Source organism: Schistocerca nitens, chromosome 7, assembly GCF_023898315.1.
Source record: "Schistocerca nitens isolate TAMUIC-IGC-003100 chromosome 7, iqSchNite1.1, whole genome shotgun sequence".
Lineage (NCBI taxonomy): Eukaryota > Metazoa > Arthropoda > Insecta > Orthoptera > Acrididae > Schistocerca > Schistocerca nitens.
The window spans coordinates 335,798,157-335,825,202 of record NC_064620.1 but is presented as its reverse complement, the minus strand read 5'-3'; the positions used below and the strand labels follow the sequence as shown (position 1 = coordinate 335,825,202).

General features: G+C 39.0%; 1 protein-coding gene across 3 annotated transcripts in view; it reads left to right on the top strand.

Annotated features, from left to right (window-relative positions):
- The window catches only part of LOC126194732 (rhophilin-2), a 484,380-nt gene extending 460,945 nt beyond the window's left edge, over positions 1-23,435 (top strand). For all 3 annotated transcript variants that reach the window (XM_049932984.1, XM_049932987.1, XM_049932986.1), the window contains 9 exons: positions 8,783-8,860; positions 8,982-9,106; positions 10,677-10,935; positions 12,113-12,211; positions 13,439-13,712; positions 14,688-14,882; positions 15,011-15,237; positions 20,591-20,743; positions 22,186-23,435. In XM_049932984.1, coding sequence (XP_049788941.1) covers positions 8,783-8,860; positions 8,982-9,106; positions 10,677-10,935; positions 12,113-12,211; positions 13,439-13,712; positions 14,688-14,882; positions 15,011-15,237; positions 20,591-20,743; positions 22,186-22,380 — 1,605 coding nt within the window. In that variant the 3' untranslated portion in view covers positions 22,381-23,435. The remainder of the gene's footprint in view (positions 1-8,782; positions 8,861-8,981; positions 9,107-10,676; positions 10,936-12,112; positions 12,212-13,438; positions 13,713-14,687; positions 14,883-15,010; positions 15,238-20,590; positions 20,744-22,185) is intronic.
- The last annotated feature ends 3,611 nt before the right edge of the window (positions 23,436-27,046 follow it).

The window sequence follows — 27,046 nt, the reverse complement described above, 5'->3', positions numbered from 1 at the left end:
GCCCGCCTCCAGTGGTGTCGCGACAGGCGTGAATGGAGGGACGAATGGAGACGTGTCGTCTTCAGCGATGAGAGTCGCTTCTGCCTTGGTGCCAATGATGGTCGTATGCGTGTTTGGCGCCGTGCAGGTGAGCGCCACAATCAGGACTGCATACGACCGAGGCACACAGGGCCAACACCCGGCATCATGGTGTGGGGAGCGATCTCCTACACTGGCCGTACACAACTGGTGATCGTCGAGGGGACACTAATAGTGCATGGTACATCCAAACCGTCATCGAACCCATCGTTCTACCATTCCTAGACCGGCAAGGGAAATTGCTGTTCCAACAGGACAATGCACGTCCGCATGTATCCCGTGCCACCCAACGTGCTCTAGAAGGTGTAAGTCAACTACCCTGGCCAGCAAGATCTCCGGATCTGTCCCCCATTGAGCATGTTTGGGACTGGATGAAGCGTCGTCTCACGCGGTCTGCACGTCCTGCACGAACGCTGGTCCAACTGAGGCGCCAGGTGGAAATGGCATGGCAAGCCGTTCCACAGGACTACATCCAGCATCTCTACGATCGTCTCCATGGGAGAATAGCAGCCTGCATTGCTGCGAAAGGGTGATATACACTGTACTAGTGCCGACATTGTGCATGCTCTGTTGCCTGTGTCTATGTGCCTGTGGTTCTGTCAGTGTGATCATGTGATGTATCTGACCCCAGGAATGTGTCAATAAAGTTTCCCCTTCCTGGGACAATGGATTCACGGTGTTCTTATTTCAATTTCCAGGAGTGTAAGAAAATTTCGACGTCGATCAGCAATGCAATTTTGGTTCGCTGTAGAAATGTAAAGCGCATTGAGGGCGCTAAGGTTCAGCAAATCATAACGCACAGTGAGAGGCCATCTTCTTGAATTTCTGTATGCAACATACAACATGCACACATCTTACCAACTTGATTTACACCATTCTTTCTACGGTTCTAGTAATCTGTTATATCCGGTTCCTGTGGAGATCATGTACCGGCCTCCCTCTCGTTAAGAATCAGACAGATGGTCCTGCTCTTCCAGAACATATTTTTCGTTCTAACTTCAGCCACGCTAGAATTAGTTCCTTGCCTCTGATCCATAATCAATAATAAATGTATTCAAACGTATTCCAACAAAGTGTAAAAATGTACTAACGAAAAAACTATTTCGAAAATACTTATGTAATAGGTCCCACGGATTATAATGGTAGATGGCAGACTTTGACGAGCCCCTGTAACACAACCACATGTAACCGGCGCTCGCAGGGAGAGTCCATAACAATCCATCTTAAAGTACAGAGGGGCTCTAACTATTGTCACGACACAACTTTTTTTAAAATTTTCACATGTGGATCGTATATGTAATCCACGCGACCAGTGCTCGGTTAAGACTACAATACGTGAATTTGCATCCAGAGGACACTACATGACATGGACGAAAGGCCTGCGTGGAGTGCAAGGGCAGTTGGTGGGGGGCTCTGAACGCCACAATTTTTAACCTGCAACAAAATTTCAAAAACGTGGAACGTAGGAACATTTTTAAAGAATGATTTTTAATAAAATGACGGCACTCTGAAATAAGTCGCTTTCTTCGCTTTTAAAAAGTCGTGAAAACGTGCCCCAAAAATAGAAACTAAAATATCGCAAAAATACTACGTACTACAGTTGAAGAAAATCAGATTCAAAAGTTACAAAAAGGTATAGTGTACCTGCATGTATATTTCATGAATTCCAGCTCTGGCCAACTTGAAAAATGTTATTTTGAAAAACCAATCGTTTAAAGTTCAAAGTTGTTTTTCAATATTCAAACCTTTAATCCACAATGCCAGCACCGTACATCACAGTACACTTTCATTTCGTCGAAAATAAATAGAATAGCTGGCACGCGTACGAATGTAAGCGTTTTCTCCACAATTGTGATCACTTATCAAACCTTTTCCATCCATATTTATATGTTTGTCATTTTCAAGCAGTTACGTTTTGCTTCGTATGAGACACAAGCGAAATGACAAGTTAGGCAGACTAGAGACAACCCCCATGCCTTCAGACCGTTTACCGTCAACGAATTGTTACGAAGGGAAATCTTGTCGAGAATAGTATTTCAGTTGATACTAAAGTCTCCTGTGATACTGCCCGAAACTAATAGGAAGTGTCCCGTCCATAACTATTACTGTACTATATCGGTTGCATACGGACGCTCGGATGCACATTTCATGAATACGAATCTCAAAGAAAATACCCTAAGAAGCATTTTAAACAAAAAATATAAGGCTCAAAAATTTCTGCCCTGGTCTACCCCCTTCACAGGACATGGATGCACAGTATCTCGTTAAAAATTCCGGTGTAAAAGAGTATCATGGACTAGTGCATTGTTTCGTTACGTAGGCTGCCTTAGCAAAATAAGCCGTGACCTTAGGTGGCGTTAATGCAGACGTGCTATCGAATGTGCACTGAAGCGCCAAAGAAACCTGTATAGGCATGATTAATTCAAATACAGAGATATGTAAACAGGCAGAATACGGCGTTGCGGTCCGCAACGCGTATATAAAACAAGTGTCTGGCGCTGTTGTTAGATCGTTTATTGCCGTTACAATGGCAAGTTATCAAGATTTAAGTGAATTGGAACGTGGAGTTTTAGTCGTCCCACGAGCGATGGGACACAGTATCTCCGAGGTAGCGATGAAGTGGCGATTTTCCCGTACGACCATTCCACGAGTGTACCGTGAATATCAGGAATCCGGTAAAACATCAAATCTCCGACATCACTGCGGCTGGAAAAAGATCCTGCAAGAACGGGACGAACGACGGCTGAAGAGAATCGTTCAAGATGATAGAAGTGCAACCCTTCCGCTAATTGCCGCAGATTTCCGTGCTGGGCCATCTAAAAGTGTCATCATGCGAACCATTCAACGAAACGGCACCGATATGGGCTTTCGGAGCCGGAGGTCCACTCGTGTACCCTCGCTGACTGCACGACACAAAGCTTTACGCGTCGCCTGGGCCCGTCAACACCGACATTGGACTGTTAATGACTGGAAACATGTTGCCTGGTCGGACGAGTCTCGTTTCAAGTTGTATCGAGCGGAAGGACGTGTACGGGTGTGGAGACAACCTCATGAATCCACGGACCCTGAATGTCAGCAGGGGACTGTTACTGTAATTCTGTGGGGCGTGTACAGTTGGAGTGACATGGGACTCCTGTTAAGTATAGATACGACTCTGATAGGTGACACGTACTTAAGCATTCTGTCTGATCACGTGCATCCATTCGTGTGTGTGTGTGTGTGTGTGTGTGTGTGTGTGTGTGTGTGTGTGTGTGTGTGTGTGTGTGTGTGTGTGTGTGTGTGTGTGAAATCTTATGGGACTTAACTGCTAAGGTCATCAGTCCCAAAGTTTACACACTACTTAACTTAAATTATCCTAAGGGCAAACACACACACACACACACACCCATGCCCGAGGGAGGACTCGAACCTCCGCCGAGACCAGCCGCACAGTCCATGACTGCAGCGCCTGAGACCGCTCGGCTAATCCCGCGCGGCTGCATCCATTCATGTTCATTGTGTATTCCGACGGACTTGGGCAATTCCAGCAGGACAATGCGACACCCCACACGTCCAGAATTGGTACAGAGTAGCTATAGAACACTATTGTGAGTATAAACACTTCCGCTGACCACCAAACTCCCCAAACATGAACATTATTGAACATATCTGGGATGCATTGCAACGTGCTGTTCAGAAGAGATTTCCACCGCCTCGTGCTCTTACGGATTTATAGGCAGTCCTGCAGGATTCATCATGTCAATTCCCTCCAGCACTACTTCAGATATTCGTCGAGTCCACGCCACGTAGTGTTGCGGCACTTCAGCGTGCTCGCGGGAGCCCTACACTATATTAGACAGGTGTGCCAGTTTCTTTGGCTTTTCAGTGAGTACCTAAAAGTTTTAGTGTTATGATGACAGCCATTTTATCGGAAAGTAAATTAATTTTTTGTCATTTATCGAGGAAGTAAATCAGCAGAAGAAACTGGGTTTTCCTCTGGCGGTATGTCATCATACTGTTGCTTTCGAAGTGGAGAATTGGTCTTCTCACGGTAAAATCATCAGTCGGATTGCCCACGAGATTGCGTATCTTGGTTCTTTCGCCGAATGTAGTGACTTCGCTATGGTTTCGCGCTTCATCAAATATCTGCTGCAGGCTTACGCAATTAGCCGGTGTGGAGCTGGTGGCGGCGTTGCGTCGTAGAGGGCACTGACATTCGGGCAGGATCTCCCGCGGGATGTGGGACAGCCTCCACTGCCCTCAAATCCCCGGGACCGGTTCTCAGCGGCCCAAACACTCACACATTCCTAGCGCTCATTCATTTTACGGTCCCTACCGTGCCCAAGGCACATTAAACACCGTATCACCAACACAGAATCTTTCTAGCCGAACGACTACTGTCGACGTTTAACATGCGGTCCTAAATACAAGTTATTTTATCCCTGCGCCCACATCTGTTAGAGCTGTGGACTTTCACACCTCCATCAGTGGCCTGGTCTGGCGTAATATCACGGAAGGAATTCAGAGGAATGCTGTTGGGGTCATGTACGAGCTGCATTAGTTGGTGTGAGGGTGCTGCGAACTGCTCGAGGGATAGGAATCGTAGAACGAAAGACCATTTCCACCACGTGACTTGCTACTAGGTAAATTTTGCGTCTTACGGTAAATACTCTGTTCGAACAGGCCTCGAAAGGCCCAACGGTACCGACCGACCGCCGTGTCATCCTCAACTGATACGCATCACTGAATGCGAATATGGAGGAGCATGTGGTCAGCACACTGCTTCCGTGCCGTTGTCAGTTTTCGTGGCCAGAGCCGCTATTTCTCATTCAAGTAGCTCTTCAGTTTGCCTCACAAGGGCTGAGTGCACTCCGCTTGCCAACAGCGCTCGATATAGTCAGACGGTTACCTATCCAAATTCTAACAAAATTCGACAGCGCTTAACTACGGTGATGTGACACAAAGCGGTATTACCACTGCGACAAGGCCGTTGGCCACGATGAATACTCGTCTACAGTGGCTATCGACCCACATTGGTACGAAGAAAGATTCGATCCATTAAACCTGGAGTGACGAGTAAGAAATGTTCACCATATACTGAACATTGACTTGATGCAGTGTTCGGGATGGATATGAGCTTTATACCCACGAACTATTCGTGTGTACGGTGTGTTAGTTGTTAAACAGCTTAAAAAGTTTTGCATCAGCCTCGTCATTTGTATAGCTTTCTTTCAGTTTGTCAGGTCACTCGTTCTTAAGAGGAGCGGTTTCCAGCGGTGGGATCGACTTTTTGAAACAATCTAGAGAAAATTGTTACATATCCGTAACTGGTCACAAAATGTAGGGAAGAAACTCCCATGGTATTATTTGCTACGAATCCATGTAGCCTCCACAGAAGTGGAGGTGATCATCACATATGTTTTATTCGCTTGAATTTTCATAATCGGTTTTGAAGATTCGAGGAACAATTCGTAGCAACATTTTGTGGGGTTGTATTAATGCAGATATAAAATACGCAGGGTTTAGCGCTACCGACGTGAGTCCGATCCGCAACGAGAAAAGTAGGACAACGTTCTCGAATGTGGCACTCGAATGCGCCACCTCGGTTTTCGAGAACAGGAAGTGATTGAGAACTATAGATCTTATAATTAAAATTTCCTCGATACAGTTGCTTCTCACCTCCATATCTGCGAAAATGATGGGATCTGAAGAAATAAATTAAAATTTGTGCTACGGCCGGTACTTGAGCCCGGGTCTCCTTGCTTAGAACTATTCGATCCTCGGACTGCGCATGACATGGCATTCGAAGGTTATTTTACTGAATGTGACGACTTTGCTAGTTTCGCGATGCAAATTCGGACCATAATGACTGAATAAGAAATTGTCGTGCGATGGTGACGAACTTCATAATTTTCAGTTCCCTCATTTTTACACTATTGTGTAAAAATTCTGCTGTGTGCTGTTTTATTTTTCCTCTCAGTAAGACAAGAAGTCGCTCTTTTACGCTGACTACAGACTGATAGAGCTTTGAAAATATGTAACTTGAGAATATGACTAAACAACGGAGCGTATGTTTCATAAATCAGTGACATTTCTTTTGCTGAATTGAAAGGGAAGCATAGACTTAGCGGTTCACTGATCTTGTTGGTATTTCGTACGGTTGTACGTACATTAATAAAATAATTACTGCTCATCTAGTATGAAGGCTCCTTGACAAATTGAGGTTCGAAGTTTTACGAGTGTTGAATAGCACGATAGCATCAGCTGTGTAGTAATGGAGTTAGCGAAACCGGCTAAGGTGGTAGATTAGAAGCGGCCTGTACTACAGAGTTTTGTCTCCGCCGCCCCCCCCCCCCCCCCCAGTCATCCATCTACCACTTTTATCTCTACGGTGAATCGTGTTTCCTCGGAAACGAACAATAATAGCAATAATCGTAGTGTTACATCCGTGACGAGATGCAATCGACATTTAGTAAGGAATTTTCACGAAATGAACATTCATTTATGGATACATTCATGCGTGTATCGCAAATGCAGCGTACATTAGACAAAATGGATAAAAGTTTGGTTTGACTTCACTGCGATGCAAGCATTAATGTATCAATAAATAAGGGTTAATTTCACCACGATTTCTTATACTATACGTAGATTACATCTCGCAATGGATGTAACCCTATTATTGTTATTATTCCTTTCTAAAGAATAATGATTCGTTGTAGCGGCACAAATGTGTGGTGAAATATTAGAAAAGAAACTCGAATCCATTACGGAAAGATTATGTCACAGTTGCCGTCGTGCTTTAAAGCTAGCCACATTGGCTGTCCGAGAGTTTGTTCCCGATAAATGTCGGTGTTCTGGCTGTTATAACCACAACGTAGCAGCGACGAGTTGCGCAGCAGAGAGAAAAGTTGGGGCCAACTGGCCAGCGACCTGTGAAAGCCGATGAACCACCTTGCGTAACACTTCTCTTGGCAGGTGAAGCAGACGCGGTTGGAATACAATTCGCTATGGCACACGCGGCCCATCCTCCATCTAGCTCGCTCACGGAAAGGGTGTGCTCGGTCTCGACGGAAGCTTCGTGGCTTCAGGAGGAAGCTGTTAATGTTCTCAGGGCAAACATGAAATGGAATTGTAGTATTGAGTTTTTGCTAAACAATTTCTTCTAAAACCCCTTTCACACGAGCGACTTTACTTCAGCCTACCACTCGTAGCGAGCGAGTCAATTTAAACGCCCCTATCCTGATGCAAGCAGACAGTTACCAATGGTCCCTTATGATACAGCAGGTGCAACATATGCCCAGATTGCGTCCCTGAATGATAGAGTTAACGTGATTTACAGATAAATGAGGTACACGGCATTCCTATCAGTAGATTAATGGTTAATTTGATAAATGTTAATTGGAAGTTTTTTTATTTCACCTTAGAAGACTTAAAAATAAATTGTTAATAGTGTACAGAAACTAGCCACAAACTGGTTTTAAGTTACTTTATTCAAAAAGTACCATCACCAGTTTCGAATTTTTTACAGTTTGTCATCAAATGGTTTTTTCATGCATTCATCAATACAGATTATATATTAATTTCTTTGTTTTTGTATACTATAAATCAAAACATGTGGTGCACATTGCAAATTAATTTTGTGGACGAACAAAAGTGGTTTACAATGCAGTGCAATGTTTGTGACTGAAAATACAAACGTTCTTGAGAATGTGTTTCATTGCAAGAAAACTGCTAACACAAATGTGCCAGACGGATATTTCACATAAGTTGGTTCCAACACAAAACCATTTTGGTTACATGTTTTTAGTTGGTAAATTATTGTTTATCCAACTCACAGGAAACCAATGTATAATATGTATTGATGAAAGCATGAAAAAAAACTGTCTGATCATGAACTGTAAAAAATTCAAAACTGGTGACAATACTTTTCTGAATAAAGTAACCCAAAACCAATTTGTGGCTGGTTGCCGTACACAATCAACAATTTATTTTATATAGTGGCCACGGTCTCAAACCATGTTATATATGACAAAGTTTCCGAGACTTCAAATATTCTCAATAACCTAAGCAGAATGTATTTTCAAACATACGTATAAATTCTGGATTGTTCATAAGTACCTGCAGGGTTTCATAAGATGGATGTGTGAAAATAGGAAATACACGTGTGTGCAATTCACTGGAGTTTGACACAAACCGCCTAGGAAGGCAGGACAGCAGCTCACGTTTGGAAATCTGTTTGTCTTTTCTACATGTTGTGACACCTCTCCCCTCCATTGCAACTACACCACAGCAAGTATTCTGAATCGAAACTTCGAAAAAATTCTGTGTCTGTTGGGATGAGTTGCATTTCCCTCTGTTATGTAGTTTTTGCGCAGTCATTGTCTGAAACCACAAAGATGCTTATGAATTACCTTCTACTGGACTTGCAAAATATTTGTCTTTAGTTTTTTTTGTGCATGATTTAACTGCTTCAGAGTTCTTACTGCAAACTGGCGCAGCTTAGTAGGAATATGTACTTCAGTTCTCATCATCACTTGAAAATGAATCAAATACATAAATCATTACTGCCTTCTCTTCCTCCTCATTGTTCTTATCTGTTTCATAGAGTTGGTACTATACTGCAATTTTTAATGTAAATCACATATTTTTACCGAAACAATGCAATGTACAAAAACTTTCTTTCAGAATACTGCCTCGAGTATTTTTCTTTTAAACTATGTTACAGGACTTCATCTTGGAACACTATAGTGAAGATGGTTGTCAATATGAAGATGCCATTGCAGAATTTATGGACATTCGACAGGTGTGTATGACTATTTGTTATAATATCTCTGACAAATTTACATTTATGTTACAATTTTGAATTTTTTCTTTTTTAATAAATATTTTAAGTTTGGAATAAAACGACTGTTATTTTCCCGCAGGCAATGCGGACACCTCTCCGTGACAGCTCTGGTGTAGCTCTTTTATTCCAGTATTACAATCAGCTGTACTTCGTGGAGAGGCGATTCTTCCCACCAGACAGAAGTCTGGGTATATACTTCGAATGGTATAGCTCCCCTTTTATATTGCAATGTAATATACTTGTATTTAGAGAAGTAAGCCTTATTTTACAAATTTCTGTTACATTAACTACTAAAAATAATAAAAGGTGCAGCCATTGTAAGCAAGAATGTTACATTATTGCCTTATAAACCACTAATGCCAATAGATGTGGATAAAAAGTGCTGTATATGAGGAGAGAAAAGGGTGGATGAATATCTGTCTGATAGCAATATAAAATAAACATTAAATTTGAGTGAAACTTCCTGGCAGATTAAAACTGTGTGCTCGACCGAGACTCGAACTCGGGACCTTTGCCTTTCGCGGGCAAGTGCTCTACCATCTGAGCTACCGAAGCACGACTCACGCCCGGTCTTCACAGCTTTACTTCTGCCAGTATCTCGTCTCCTACCTTCCAAACTTTACAGAAGTGCTGCAAGTTTTGCAGGAGAACTTCTGTAAAGTTTGGAAGGTAGGAGACGAGATACTGGCAGAAGTAAAGCTGTGAGGACCGGGCGTGAGTCGTGCTTCGGTAGCTCAGATGGTAGACCACTTGCCCGCGAAAGGCAAAGGTCCCGAGTTTGAGTCTCGGTCGGGCACACAGGTTTAATCTGCCAGGAAGTTTCATATTAGCGCACACTCCGCTGCAGAGTGAAAATCTCATTCTGGATTAAATTTGAGTCTTCAGAATCCAACGTTTCTGTCCTCATGCTAAACGGTGTAAGTATTAGACAGCCACAAAAACAAGAAATGGTATAAAATTTTTCATTCAGGTAGTGTACTTTGTATTATTTGTAACACAGATTAGAAAATACGCATAGCTACAATTTATATTTTATGTTGTGTTACATTTGTGGGGTCTGCAGAATGAAATATCATATCCCAGTTCTTGTTTACGTGGCTACATATCATTGAATGCCTTTACTGTAAAGTGAGTTGTTACCTTTAACTCATTCCATTACTAGTCTTTGATTCAGTATTTTATTAATATTCCTAAGCTAGAATGGCGTCACTAAAAACAGTGATCGATGCAATAATTATTTTTGTCCAATGAATAGTTGTTCGACTAGAATTTTTCCACATTATTATCTTTTTGAGAGCTACAGAAGACGGCCAGTGTTCAGTTTATTCTTTGAGTACTCTCCTCTGTTTTTAATGATTCAAACCACAGGAACATTTGCATTGGTTTACTCGCATGATAAACACTGTAAACTGTTGCACATTTGGGAACTTCCATAGCATCTTTTCAAAATATTAGAGTAGAGTTTTATCCTTGTAAATACTCACAATTATAGTTTCTAGTCAGACATTGCTGTGACATCAAACTGAACAATTTCAAGGCTAATTATGTTACACCTCAACTGTTGAGGCAGAATTCACATTTGGCACTCCCATTTGGAGAGCATGAATATTAACCTTCAGTCATTGGTGATACAATTTTTCTGAAGCTTATGTTTATATATTTTATATTAGACAAGCAGTTGTGGTTGATTGTGCAGTAAGTTAATTACATGAATTCTCTGTATAAACACACATATACTATAATTTAAATGTAACTTCTAATATGTTCACTTCAGGTACGATTCCTTGACGGGAGTGCCCAGCTGCCAGAGGACGGTGGCATTCGAGAAGGCATGTGTACTGTTCAACATTGGGGCTATATATACACAGATAGGTGCCAAGCAGGACAGGCTCACATCCAAAGGCTTAGACAGTGCCGTTGACAGCTTTTTGAGGGCAGCTGGCACATTCCGCTACATCCATGAGAATTTTACTAATGCTCCCAGCATGGATTTGGGTCCTGAAATGCTTGATATGTTGGTACAACTCATGCTGGTAAGTTGATATGTGTACTGTATGAACACTACCTTAGTCTATTTTCGGGACATATAAACTGAAGTATGAAGTTAAAAGAGGAAAATTGCTGACTGATTACCAACCAATAGTGACCGTAATATAATACTTAGAAATACAGTCGGGCAAATATGTTTAATCTTGAACTCCTAGAATTTACAGTATCTTTCCAAAAATATAAGATGATTCAATAGAAATTTTGTCATAGAAACAATTGCAAACAAGAACAACAGGAACAAAACAAAACAGAAATTATATAGCATATAGATCATATTTCATCAGTTGGGTGACAAATGACACAGTAACCAACAACCGTGAGAAATTGTACAAGAATTTTGAAGATTTCTTTGAACATTTGTCTACTTCTGTAGATGAATCGGAAATTTAGATGTTGAGGATGAAATTTCTGACATTCCAGAAGTAACACAAAGTAAGTTTTCAAAGTGAAGGGTGGATGTTGGGAACTGTCAAGCGGAAGACACAGTTATGGGTGCAGTGAAAATGAAATAGAGGGGGTCAGGGCACACAGCCAGTCAATGACACTGGGAGATCTGCAAGGGCAACATGATTGTATATTACTGATTGCTGTAATTTACGGAGAAGAGTAGAGGAAGACTTTATCGAGAAGTGGAAATGAAATAGCTGATGAGGAGACATTACATTTATCTGATTTCTGAATAGTAATTTGAGTCTTCCTGGCAGATGAAAACTGAGTCCCAGTCTGGAATACGGTTTTAATATGCCAGCAAGTTTCAAATCAATGCACATTCACACTCCAAAGTAAAAATTCCTCTTGTAAATATATTTTGAAGTATGCATGTAGAAATGCAGAAACGTGTGAACAGCTTATTTTTGTATTGCCTATTTAGTACTAAAATTGCAAGACTTCACAGTGTGGAGCTTTAGTTTTTATGTAGAAAACTGATGTACCAAAGAAAATCACGTAGTCTACTGAATATAATACAGTTCATTTTGCATTTAAGATAAGGAAATACCCTAATAGTACCTTATTTCTTTGCTGTTGTGCAATATACAAGGAAAGTATTCTTGCTGCTAATGGATCAGTGTGCACTTTGTGAATGCATTTATAGTATTGAAATATTTTGTAAAAATAATGAAGTAATGTGATATATATTTGTATAATGTAATTAATTTGCAGGCTCAGGCTCGTGAATGCTTATTTGAGAAGCTTGAGCTCCAGTCAAGAGATCGTAGAGATATAGATGTTTGCCTTGACCTCTCCCAAGAAGCAGCACAGGTAAGTTAAAAGCCTACCTAGAAACCTGTTTTATCTGTGACACGTTACCTTGTACAAAGTTATCACCAGGTGTGGATCCAAGGATAGAGTCATGACCCCCTTCAAAGAACAATTTATATTTTTAAACTTATGAAGAATAATATGAAAACTAATAGTCTTCAAAATGCAAAGGAAATGTACATTCTAATTATTTGCTGGGAATTAGTCCGTGTGGATGGGATTACAGCCTGACCAGTTACAGAAAACACTCTAGCCAGCTGAATGTGCCTGTTCAGACTAACAATATGTGTTGCCTATAACAAATGTAACAGGGTCTTCCTTCCAAGAAACTTGAATAAGCAAAATAGAAAAGCAGAGACATTGTACTAATGAAGAAAAAACATGACAGAAACATGGAGTTGATGGAAACAAAAAGCATTCCACCAGTTACGCTTTTTATATCATGTAATTTAGGACATTTTCAGACTTGTGAAAGTTTATTGCTTTAAGAGATCTTAATCAGTTGCATTGACGCAAGTATTTCTCTGATTTTGATATGAATAGTTTTCAAATGATATATTTCTCTGAAATCCAGTTTATTTCAAGTTATGCTATAGAAATTTACTAAGCAGTGACATCAGCAAATTACTAATTTGCTAGTATTATATTAATATATTTTGTTATTATTGGTATTGTCAAAGTCCTAGGCACTGGTAGTAAATTCAAATGGGAATAATGCTAAGTGATATTGGGAGGAGGAGGAGGAGGAGGAGGTGGTGGTGGTGGTGGTGGTGGTGGTGGTGGTGCCGGCTGTCACTATTGACATGGATGATCTGCAGTGAAAGTGTCCTAGAAAAGAACAACAATCAAAAACCTGTGGAGTAGGTGTTCCTCCCCCACCCCCCCCCCACCCCCCAGCAAATATGCCAAGAATAAAACTCATTTTGAAAATGGTCTTAAATCAAACTCTGACACCTACCAGAATTGAGCTCTGGATCTGCACCCGGTTATCACGTCTTTTGTAGACATGATACAGTTGAAATAATGTTTACCATGATTGTGCTCAAAGTTTAAGTGTTCATAAATTTCTGTTTCGATGTTATTGATTGGTAATAGTGTGTTCTTCATTCAGATTGTGTATGTATGAAATTTGCTGTACTACTTCCAACAATATACACAGCTTTTCAGTCAGATTCATTTCTTCATTGTACGTAGTCCACTATTAATACTGGATTTTCGTCATTTCAGGTGTCAGATGTCTATGGCAAAGTCCACTCGCTGATATCGTGTCCACCTGTCAAGGACTATGTTCCGTACTCCTGGGTCTCGCTAATTCTTGTGAAAAGAGAACACTATTGTGCTCTATCACATTTTCATGCAGCAAAAGGCGTCCTGAGCCAGAAACTTGACTCTATAGGTGCTCGCACACGCGAGACTCTCCAGTTTTTGCATGCAGAAGGTGACACGAGGACACAACTAGACATAAGACTTCCACAGGATGATGCGGAAAGAAAACTACTTGGTAAAGACTATTTTATAATACAAATATTGTTATTGTTTCAGTAGTATTTGGCAGAAATATTGGGTTCATCAGGGAGCATCAAGTTTTGTATTTTGTGAAACATAACTTTTATCTTGGTCTTTGTTGTACTGTTTGGAATGTTCGGTTTTACCATTTGATCAACTAAATAGTGTTCTGAACTGTTTGTTGCTGACATAGTTTTCACCTTCAAATGATTATGTAAAAATCAGCAGGATAGAAAAATGGCTGACCAATATTTACCTTCAGGAGGTGAAACCCCTAGTTCTGAACCTAGGATAACAGTTTTTTACTTTAAGCACGTCTGTCAGCAAAATTAGGTATTTCACATCTTGAAAGCAATTAGTAGCCAGCCATTCAGTCTCTCTGTTTCCTTAACATTCCTCTCGGTTAAACTTTCCAAATGATATAGTCTTGACAAAATTACGTCTTCCGTTAAAGCTTTTCAATTTGCCAGTGCTCATGTGATTTAACACCTTTTATTTCATCATAGTTGAGCAGTTGCACGATTTTAGTAAATTTTGAAGTAAATTAAATTTGACACTCAGAAATACTGCAGAAAAAAAATCAGTATTGAGTTACACAGTACTGCTTCCATTTGCCACTATTACGTATGCTTTGCCCCTTTTGCAGAAATGGAGCTTAGAATAATGAGATATGGAAGTTACAAATACATGCATATTCTGCAGATAACTTAGAAGTGCATGACAAAAGGTAGTTCCCATTGTACCACTTGTGTGGGCTGCTTTCTGTTCCAATAGCGTTTGGGGTGTGAAAGAATGATTACTTAAATGCCTCTTTCTATGTCGTACTTAGTCTAATTGTATCTTCCTGTTAAGGAATATAAGTTATTGATTTTCTCTTGTTTGAAGCTAGATAATATTATCATAAAATTTGCAAACATTTTTAATATTTTTATAAGATGAAAAGCTGTACAACCCACTGATATTTTTATAGGTCGAGCTCATTTGCGTGAGGCATTACTTCTTCACGAGGAGAGTCAGAGGTTGTTCCGTATGTGCAGAGAGTTACGTGGGAAGGCAGCCCTTTCAGTTGTTCTAAAAATAAGTCACCAGAATGCACTTGAAGCATACACTACTGCTGAAGAAGAAGATGATTTCCGGGAGCTTCTAGAACCACCTCACATTCTGCGTAAGTTATTGACTTTGTATGTTACTGTTTTTCTGTGCACAGAGTAATTGTAATTATTATGTCTTGACCAAACAAAATTTTGGTGATGGGGAAATTAACTTTGTTGTAACATTACTTTCTGGTTCTAGCATCTACAAAGTTTCAACTATCCTTGACACCTCCAGACTTCTCGCAACACCGAGTGGAAGACCTGTTCCGTGGTTTGGGTCCTGTTGCCATTTTCTCTGCCAAACATCACTGGACAGCACCACGTTCTGTTCAGTTGCAGAGGCTTGGTGGTGAAGGCTTTGGCTTCAGTGTCAGAGGTGATGGACCAGTCATAATAGCTGGTGTTGACCAAGGCAGTCTAGCTGATGTAAGTGATTGTCATTAAATCTTCAAACTTATTGCTATGCCTAATGTTCATTCCACACTGTTACAAAAGAATGAGATGGTTCCAGTTTCTACAGTTTGTAGAAATTAAAGTATATTTCAGTAGTTTTAAGGATTGTTAATAATAAACATGCAAAATAACATATTGATGGTTCACTTTTGATGAAGACCTCAGTTTGTGTAAAACACCATTGTTATGGCTATTATAAATGCTATGTTACATTATGTATTTCTTGGTGGTGAAATTAATTATGAGGTAGTCCATTGTAGGCAGTAATTATAACTCCTCTTTGGAAAGGCAAGACAACTATCACGAAGATAGAGTTTCCCCCATACCGTTTTTTAAATTTTCAGCACTCAAGATAATGTGAGATCACAGTACTGAATTTTTAATGTAGCAGTACTTAAAAATGGAACCACAAATGTGCAGTGGACAAAATAGTAGTATGTAGGCTGTTGCATGTAGAAAGAAGAACCCTACTGTGGTGAAAAGTCATGTGTGACTGGACATAACTGCACATCTTCCCTGATCATGAAATGCACAATTGGATGAATGTAAATAGTTACAAACCAATGTCCCTGATGTCCATCGGTTGAAGGATCTACAAGTTTATTCTAAGCTCGAACACTGTTATTTTTAGAGTAACAGAAATGTCTCTCAAAGAATCAGCATGGGTTCAATAAAAATCTTTGTGTGAAACACAACTCACTTTTTTCAAATGCAGTATCTTGGAAATAGTGATGGAGGTGTACATGTATGGTCAGGTTTCCACATCAGCATTTGAAGAAGAGTTAATGTCCAATAGAACTAGAATGAAAATGTTCAAAAGAAACAAAAGTAGCACCAGGAATAACATGCCAAGACTGACATTGTTCTCAATATACGTAAAGTATTTATCTGATTAGATTGGTGGTGGTATCAGACTGTTCACTGATCATATGCTGTTGTCTACAGGAATGATTACTGCTGGGTGATGATGATGAATTGCAGCGTGTCTTGAAGAGAACTTTCACTTTTTTATTAAATATAATGAAGGGAAAGAAATGAATAGTATGAAACAACAAGATTAGTGGTAAACGTACAGCACCCCTCTAATCAGTTAAATATCTGGGATAACACTATGAAGCAACATAAAGTGAGATAGTCATGTGACACCTGCAGTAGGGAAGGGAAATGGAAGACATACTTGTTGTCCATGTTCTGGGAATACACAGTGCATCTGTAAAGGAAACCTGCATGCAGGATACTAGAATGACCAGTTCTTCTGTACTGCCCTGGGTCTGGGAGTCCTTATCAACTCGACCTGACAGCAGATACTGAATAAATTCAGAGATATACTGCTAGGATCATACCAGGTTAGCACAGCCCCTAGGGATCTGTAACAAAGATATACAGGGAATTTAAAAGGAAATTATTAGAAGAAAGGTAACACTCCTCTCATAAAACCCTGCTGGGTAAATTTAGGGAACGAGAATGCCAAGTAGTGCAGGAAAAATTCTGCTGCCTGCATCATGTATCTTCCACAGGGACAATGAGAATAAGATATGAGTCTTTTCTCTCACTTCATATGGGAATGGATGATGATGATGATGATGATGATGATGATGATGATGATGATGATGATGATGTGTACCTTCTGCTCTTTGCTGTACAGTGCTTTATAGAGTATATATTTTGTTGAGAAAAAATTCGATCAGTCAATTATTTATACAATGCAGATTCTTACAAATAATAGTAGTACAATAAATGTGCTTTAAATTGTAATGATCAGGGATGTGGAAAATATTTACCATGGATGTGATTACTACTGTATTTTTAAATCGGCACTCTGTGTTGTTTATGTTAAGTCAAACTCAGAAAATCTATTTAATGTGTGTCCTAATTTTATGTGTCTTCTGTTACTCCTTAGTGACATTTACTATTTGTCCTTACAGAGAAAGGAATTTACATACTACGAAGGTACCAATAATTATTACAAAGGGTTTCTCACAATTCATATTACTGGCTTATACATGTTGTAAACGGGACTCAGCAGATAAAGTGGATGTAAAATAAATTGGTCACTTTCAAATCTCCTGCTTCACACTATGCACACAGCAGACACCTGTGTGCTCTACATGAGCCAATGTTATGGGCATTATTTTGGGTATTCGTTGTTAGGTTCTCTTCTAAGAAGTCTTCAAAGGTGTCTTCTAAGTTGACAATGCAGCTTGTCCATGGAGCTGACAATGCAGCTTGTCCATGGAGCACCACAGTCAACCCTCCTAATAGGGAATGTACCAGTTTATGACAGTGACTCCTATAACTGAACGAAAATGGTATGTGACATTGTAACCTCCCCGTGAAAATATATCAATAAAAATGTAAATGGAAATGTTGCCATATATCGTTAAATTGAAATGAAGCCAAGCGTAAACTTGCCACAAAATTAAAGAATAATAATTGATCATAAACCCACACAATAATATTGATTAAATAATGAACCATGAATTGAATGTAACATCTCAGCAGAAATAATTAAACCTGATAAATTTTATAAGGGCAGCAGTGCTGACCTTCGGCCCTGTGAAATAATTAAACCTGATGAATTCTTACCTCAGTAAAACTGCATCTATATCTGCTCTCATTTTTCGGCACAGCTCCGTGCAATGCTGGCCTTTATTTAATTTTGATTCTTGGAGGAAATGCATAGGAAATATTCTTTAAATTGAAATGAATGCTTTTTCTTCAAAAGAGTGGAAAAATTCTTTAAATTGAAATGATTACTTTTCTTTAAAAGATTTACTTTATAAAAAATTATTATTGGGGCATTTCTTGAACAAATTAATTACAATTACCATACATTATTAGCTGAGCGCAATGCTGCTTAATTACCTTCTACAATAATACACATCGTCCACCACAATCCTGACCAGATTCGGAAGAACAGCACACCGTCGACGCATGCCGACTTCCGCAGACTAGCACAGACTACTACACCAGACTGCTACTACTCTCCAACTGACTACTCTCTCTGCACACTCGCCACACACTACTGAACTCTCGCGCGGTCAAGCGCAGACTAGCAACGATAAATAACTCTCTGGTCAGAGATTCTGTCATGCCTCGCTATCGCTGGTAATGAATACATACGTGTTTCAACATCATAATTACAACAGGGACTGATGACAGCAACCTTTTCTCATTTCCTGCATACTGTGAAGTGGGAGGTTTCAAAGTGATTTGATCTTGAAATTAATTTTATATCCAAATGATACTTTCCTGGGAGACTGAAATAAGAATTGAAAAATTCCTCGTATATATATCACTAAGGCCACAGTTCAAATATATTGTATTCAAAACTGTAGAAGTAAATGCAAATAGGTCCTGTGTGTTTCGGGAGCTGGTTGATAACCATGAGTTTGAAAACACAAGTAATAAAAACAGTTCTTTATTTTTTTATTAATAAGAAACATATGGAGTTTAAAAATCTGATGTAGTATCCAGCACAATATTTGCTGTAATGTAGTGAGTGCCGTTTTGCCTTTGGAGGTGAGAAGGGTTGTCAATCATGTGTTGCCATGCCATTGGTCTCTTCCTACAACAAGCTATCCAAGTAAACCAGTGATTTTACATGTTTTAATCACATTAAATTCTCAGTGCAGATCAATTACATAGCAATAATATTGTGCCAGAGTTGAGGGACAAATTTACGAAACAGTTGCTACTCTTTTCTTACGTTTCTCTCACTAAACACTTTCCTGCTTAATATGCTCAAAAGAGAGAGTATTTTGTTGATTCATTTGTTTGTTCAGCTATTTGATGTATTTCAACTGATATGTTACACCATTACATATAGGCCTTGACTTACTGATTGTATAATGACAATTACATAGTGTATTCTGACCGATGACCTCGTAGTTTGGTCTCTTCCCCCAAAACAACCCCAACATAGTGTATTCTACAATTCAATGCATATATAGTGCAGACTACGGTGTAATCATGTATGATATTTTACAACATATGCAGCATTTCTTCACAGTACACTACTAATTCTGTTATGTTTAAATTTATATACATACATACGTTGTTTACCAAAATTGTGTTGACATTATAGATACAAATAACATAAAGTAAAACATTTTGAAGACTTAATTGTGCTAATAATATTGACTAGCTTCCATAGTGGTAGGTTAATTTATTGGTAATGCTGTTATTTGCTCTGTCCATGGTAACCTATCCTCAGGATAGAGATCCAGAAACTTTACACAAGTTTGTTCTCCTTTATTTTTATCACTATGTCACTGTTATTTTGGTAAGTTGTTTTTAAAGCTCATGATGTGTGGGAAATGGATTAAAAAAAATCAATATTGGCATATTACTTCTAAACCAGTTCTCTAGTCTAATGTCATATGTCATACACTTTCTTCAGCTGCATTTGTAGCTGTTTCTAGATCCACCCCCTTAGCTACAATATTTGTGTCATCTGCAAACAGTATGGATTTCTGTTGGATTTCATCAGCAAGGTCAACAATATATACCAAGAACAGTAGTAGCCTTAGAACACTTCCCTCAGGCACACAGTCCAGGATCTTCCCCATGTCTGAATAGTATTTATTATCCTGCTGCTCTGGCATTTCTACTTTTTGATCTCTCATTCTAGTATAATACACCTAATTTCTAGTTCTTGATATTTCACCAGCAGTTTATCATAAATATTAGATATTGTGTTCCACTATTTATTGTTTCAGAGGTGCAGTGTATTCCTCTGTTTATAGCCTGTTGTTTACTTTGAATTCCGTAGGGTGTACAATGTCTTCACTTCAAAGAATGAAAAAGGTTCGCCTTTGTATGATGTGACATATGGTGTAATGCATGTATTGGCTGTAGTATTGCTAAGAATCCAGAAGCTCCATTTGAAATGTCTTCATGTAAGATACTCTTATACATAACAGATCTTACGTTCTTTAATTGAAATCTGAGGATGATACTCAAATTATCAGTATGCAAATGTAGAGTCTTAACTGCTGAAAAGAATTATGGATATTATTGTACATCAGGTTAGGCAGTTGCTCAGTTGCTTCTTTTAAGACAGTGCTGCAAAGTAACCAAAACTATATTTATAAGAATTTTAATGTAGCTTATATGATAACATTATTAGTATGTAATACACCAAGGAAAATGTTGCTCTTAATTGTAGGTAGATTTGCATTGCTTGGATGTTTTAGCTTGTAGGTAAACATTTGTGAACAATGTGACACACAATGGCCGAAAAATTGTTAACCATCTTGTGTACTATGCTTTGACACTTATGACTACCTGCATAATTTAAGCTTACCTTCTATTTGATTTACAGTTTGGTGGAATGAAGGAAGGCGACTTCATTGTGGCAATTGCTGATCGGGATGTTAAATGGTCCCCGCATGAAGAAGTGGTAAAACTCATAAAGCAGGCTGGTGATACTTTGAGCCTCAAGCTAGTCACACCAATGGACAGAAATTACTTAAAGGTATAATATAATTAATAATAAAAATGTCACCCAGTCGTATATGCTTTGTGTTATTGATTGATTGTAAATGTTTGGCCTAAGATAGTCAGTTGTAAAAACATTCTCATCACTAGTTTTGACTAGGAAGGACTTACCAGTGATGGCATGACATTTCTAATCACCAGACCTCATGACAGTGTCATTGAATAAATTTCATAACTTTCCACAATGTCTCTTGGAGTTACCCAGTGTAGGACTGGGTATATTTGTTACACTTGGTGACTATGTAGCTGTTTGTTGATTTTACTACTACTACTACTACTACTACTACTACTAGTAGTAGTAGTAGTAGTAGTAGTAGTACTGGTGGTGGTGGTGGTGGTGGTTGTTTCATGCTCTTCTCTAGCCCATCTCAGTTATCAACAATGCAGACTAATTCTACATAGTGCATGGCTCATCAGTAGCACTACACAGTTACACAACTGATAGGGAGGATATAACAGTTGCTCATGTTGTGTTCAGTCGAATGGTTTATAGCAGACCACCAGAAATTAACGGATAAACGACGTCATGGTTTCTGATTTTAATTTTCATCTCCACCTCTGTTATACTCAGTGTTGTCTTGTAATTGAGCAACACTGTGATTTGGTAATTACTGTAATGAGGGCGTTTTTTTTTCCCCTGCAAATTTAAAGAAGAGGAACACAATATGTTACACGTGTATTTATATATCTCAGAGATAGTTCATTTTCACATGGAGTCATATTCGAGTAAATATTTGTTACTTGCCCTCTACATGCCCCAATGAAGGCAAATTTAGTCACTCTCTCTCTCTCTCTCTCTCTCTCTCTCTCTCTCTCTCTCTCTCTGTGTGTGTGTGTGTGTGTGTGTGTGTGTGTGTGTGTGTGTGTGTGTGTGTGTGTGTGATAATTTAAGGACACTTAATTAGCTACAGGAACAATGTTTTTGCACCCCATGCCTGAATATTGTTGGCTAGATTAGATCATGATACATTGCTGAATACTTTGGTGAATTGACTTTGATTACTAACAATAGCTTGAAACAGCTTTTTCAGCAGTATATTGCTATGACCAGTGTGGTCGTTTTTGTCTCTTGGTATTTCTCTGTCATATTTGATGTTTTAGATGACCTCATGCTCCCTGTAGACTTGCTACAATCAAGGCATCTTTCTCATATGATGTTGGAAGACATTTTACACTGCTGTGTCATCACTTTGTGCGTAAAAGTTTTTCTGCATTTCCTGTGATCGATAATGTTTTTGCGTATTTGTAACTTTCTCCTCAGGTAGTATCTCTGCCCATATATTATATGCAGCTAACACTGGAAGAGGATCATTTAAATGTCAATAATTTACAATTGTGGATTCTTCATGTTTATCTTTGTAGACATTTTTTGTTGACATTATGATGTGAGACATTCTGGTATTTGCTTTCTGATTGCAGCAGCCAAAGGGTGGACCAAAAGGCTCAGTATCAAATAGCAGCTCAAGTTCTGGTGTATCTAGTGGGCAACCTAGTCCTGCAGGAACTGTTGCTGGACACTCTCATAAAAAACTCACGTGGAATCCTTTCAAGAGAGCTTCAGGTCACAGAGACTCAAAGGAGCAGGGTTATGAAGCCAACGTTATTCTCAGATGAATTTAATTACCATTTCAAGATCTGATAAATGTTGTAGGGAAGTGAGTAAAGCAAAATCAAGATCTTAAATATGGACATAAAGACACATGTTCAATGTGCTTCTTTTCGTTTCTGTAATCCACTTACAAAAGAGAAGGAATGTCGCAGTGCCTATATTTTCATTAGTTAATTAAACTGATTTTGTGTTTCATACCTTTTTCTGCATCCTGAGAAAGTGTGTGTGGACTATTTTTGTTTTGTTTTGGGAAGTGCACATGTTGAAACTCTTGTAACCATGCAGGTATCGTGATTTAAATTGCTTACTCAGTTAGTGTAAACCTTCCCAAATTAGTGTAATGCACTCTCAAATATGCAACCTTGCGTAGATGGTGCAACTTCCCAAAGTTACCGTTTTGAGCTAAGATATTCTAAATGAAAATCATTGTGTTGTTTATCATTGACTTAAGATATTTGTATCTTATAAATATTTAATTGATAAATACTTTTTTCATTTCAGTGTGAGTAGAAACACTGAACTGTGAAACTCAAATACAAGAATATATTGTGCATGTACAGACTATTAGGACCCAGGCATATTGTAGTTGAAACACTGTTGCTGCAATTTAATGTTGTATATAAGACCACTGACCCAAAAGTCTGTGAATACAAAGATGTTACAGTTGTGAATATAGCTGATGGACTGTACTATAAACAATAATTTCAAGTTGTTGAGATTTTATCGAGTTGCATGTTGCAATACTGTTGTAATGATGTCATATAATTCGATGTTCTGTACATTGCAAGAAGAAGACTGAAGTTGTAAGGATTTACATGTAGAAAGGAAAGCACTGCTGTGCCAAGTGTAAAAATAAATTCTCCCACTTTATACTCTGTTGTATACATATATTTTTCATGTAGTTTTACAATTCGTACTTGTACTGCTATCTGAAATGTAACTTAAAACTTTTATTAATTAGTTTTATTGTTGACAGAAATCTATTATAAAAAATCCAAACATTTAGTGGCAGATATCTGTTGACATGTCAATATCAGTTTTATTTACTATGTATCAGTACAAAAGTTTCAAATTTGAAGATGTTTTATTACCTCTGTTAATGGTAAATACATATGTACAGATGTATTAAATGTATGTTTTCTTTGTAACATCACAATACAGTGTGAACTATCCTGATTAATCATTCCAAAGTATCCTTTTTTCCTTTTTGACATAATAAGTACTTCTGAAAACAGGACACGATAACATTATCATGCTATTAAGTACAGCTCCTTGATGGCCTGTTCGTAAGTGTAACTTCTTTCAACCAAGTACAACTGTTCTGTTTTTCTGTGCTGCACGTTCTGATGCTGAAGACTTCGGACAGTATAAGGAAAACACACGGTTAAAGTCACAATCCTGTCATCCAGATTTAGGTTTCCTGTGGTTTCTCTAAATCACTTCAGATGAATGACATATCAGGTTTCCTTCTTTCTTTTTAAATATACTCCACAGCATGTTATGTTCCCTAACTGTGTAATTGCTCATCTCATTTGAGAGTTCTATCAACAGAATATAACTGTAACCTTCCTTGCATTAATTTCATCCATTATAAATTAATTTTTTCAAAAGCTTGTTAGGAGAAATAGAATATTTTCAGTTTGAAACTCCTGCCACTCTCCCCCTCCCCCCTCCCCCTCTTCCCCCCATACCTCCCCCCCCCCCCCCCAGTTCACCTGACATGCTCTGCCCCCCCCTCCCTCACCACCACCTCTGGCTAGTGCAGCTCTTTTTCACAGATTTTATTTTCATTTTCAAGTGCTATGGTAGTGCGCATGTGTTCACTCCGTGGAATGCATGTTCAATTATAACTGTCTGAATTAAGCCACAAGCTCTATGGCACCTTGTGAAGTGCTTATTAGGGGTAATTAAGTTGATGCCACATTGTTAAACTTGTTTCTTTGCTGTTTCTCACTTCATTCTTCTTCACCTACTCCACCCAACACACATCCTCCCTCCAGACAATTACTTCTACACCTATTATTTTTAACTGACAGCAAAGTGCAAAATACCTTCATTCTCTGATCTTTATCCATGACGGTGTCACTTTCAGTAAATGTTATTCATTTCATTGTTTATTGGTCACTTGAAGCTAGTTCCCCATTGCTACAGGAGCTGGGCTTATTGTATTTACCTGACTAGAAGGTGAGTTTTTTTCCAAATTCATAATTCAGAAAATACAGAATGGTCTTACATTTGCAGATAAAGCTTTGGTTTCTGAGGTTGACTTTTTTACATTGTATAATAGCTCCATATAGAGACTTGTTACATTCACAGATGAAGCTTTGGTAGTTGAGGTCACGTCCAGATTTAATTTGACAATTTCAGAAGGTGAGAAGGGTTGCAGTGGCACCAACATGGCTGAGTGTGGGGAGGGTAAGGGCAAGCGGGCAGCAAATTTTGTCATGCTGGCAACCATTGCAATGTATCCTGCCTACCTTGCTTATGAACACCTGCCACTTTTAAACTGCAGTTTGCCTGAATCCGAGTGCAATTGATCTGACTTTACAAATGGACAAATACCCGGCAATAGTATACATTTCTACTAGATACTTTAATTCTAACATAAAGTTTTTCTCCCAGAGCACCTGAAACATAGTAAAAAAAGAAAAAGAGAGAGAGAGAGAGAGCAAGAGACACTAGACCAGCTACAGCTCGACAGCACTGTTGATTTTCAAGGTTGGCAACAAATTGTGAAGTACACTGTTAGCCCAAAGTCACACCATTTATGCCACTTTAGCACTAAGGGACCACAGTGAACTCTGGTGATTGATAATGGATGTAAATCACAGCCTTGACTCTGTTGAGAAATCTGGATTTAGAAATTTGCAGTTCACAATTGGTTCATGTGGTCAGTGAGAAACTAAAGTTAATTGTTATTCAGATGCAGAGGTCACAACTGTGCAGCAGGAAGAAAATTTCAGGTCACAAAGCAAATGTTCGTAGGTGGTGTCAAATGAAAAATAAATTATTGATTGCCAGTTCTATATGCCAGACTTTCAGGGGACCAAGTATGGCAATGTTTTAGGATTTGGCACTGTAGAGGTATCTAATAGTGCTGTAGCCAAAATTTCATATAAATGTGTTCCTTTGAATGCAGACCGATGACCTCGCTGTTTGGTCTCTTCCCACAAACAACCCTTTGAATGCAAATACTTTCCTTGTCAGTCATAGTGTGTATCTGACCCTGAAATGCAGTTTTTCTCAGTCCAAAGGTTCTATTCAAACCTATGTAACTATAAGGGGCTTTTGAATAACCTACACTATTTCTGTAGGTCTTACATGGGCTGCAGGTACCATCAAGCCAGTCATACAAATTGCAGCTGTAGCACTGAGGCTGTTTTAGAGAAATCCGTTTTGTACAGTGTGGTGACAAATATTTGTTATGAAATGCAATTGGGACTTGCAGATGTTCACCACTGTTGCAAAAATAGACTGCTGATTTTGGTTATAAATAAATGTAATGTAAATATGGTAATGGTCTTTGGAGAGATATAATTTAAAGCTTAAAGATAAGAACTTGCTTCATGTCTTAATTACTGAGCTGAGATGTTGATAGGTAAATAAAAAAGACTGACACTGATGTTAGCTTTCAGATGAAATCTCCTTCAGAGCTACTGAGTACTTGTTTGTGAATGAATGTTCCTTAGGATTCTTACAATAAATTTGAATCTGTCATCTCCCTTCCCCACAGCTAAATTTATTGTGTTGTTCCAGTGTAACTCATTCTAGACATCGCCTGAGGACTGTTCAAGCACCCCGAAGCACAGTATTCAGCCGTAGAAAGCACTAAACTGAATGCCAAAGTTCAAAATATATCTGTTGATGCTGTGCATCTAGTACTGCAGAGTTTCTGGACAAGGTTGTTTAAAGTGCTTAATGTTAAAGCCATTTTTTCTAGATTCTTCTTCCTGAAAGACTGCATCCTATTGCATCATTCCAAGATAATGTGGATGACTCTCATACGGAAGCATTATGTTGTCCATATGGACGTCCAGTTTATAATCTGCTTCTTTGTTGTGTAAGTGGAATGCACATAGAATCAAATCCATGAGAATCATTTCTGGTTGCATAAGAACTACTCGCTTATCCTGGCATCCAACACTCAACCCCATAGTTCCTCCTCTGCTAAGAAGACAAGAAACCATGCTGAAAAAATATTCCAAAATAGTGAATAATCTTCAACTTCCCACCCATGAAGATATTATTCCTCAGTTGAAAACAAATTGGCTTCATTCCAGAAATCCACCCATGTGGCTGGCCTAGCAGCTTGTTGATAGCAACTTCTCTTTAGACTGTAAATAGACTGTAAATAGCATGAAATCTCGACTACAAATGCTCCACATAAAATGTGATATCTTATTGATCTGCCACAGAGATCCAAGGGCTTTGGACTCCCATGGGACAAGTTGAAGAATATAAACCACATCCAAATAGGACATGGAGTGTTTGCATACAACTCGCAAGAGGGGGTAAGCAGCCCATCCCAAGCTGCAACTGTGGAGCACGGAACCAGACCGTACTGCACGTTGGTGAGGAGTATAGAATGAGAGCTTACCTGGATGACCCAAATGATTTTTTCCATGGCCACAGCATCAAGCCTTGACTGTATAAGGAGATTGGACATTAGAA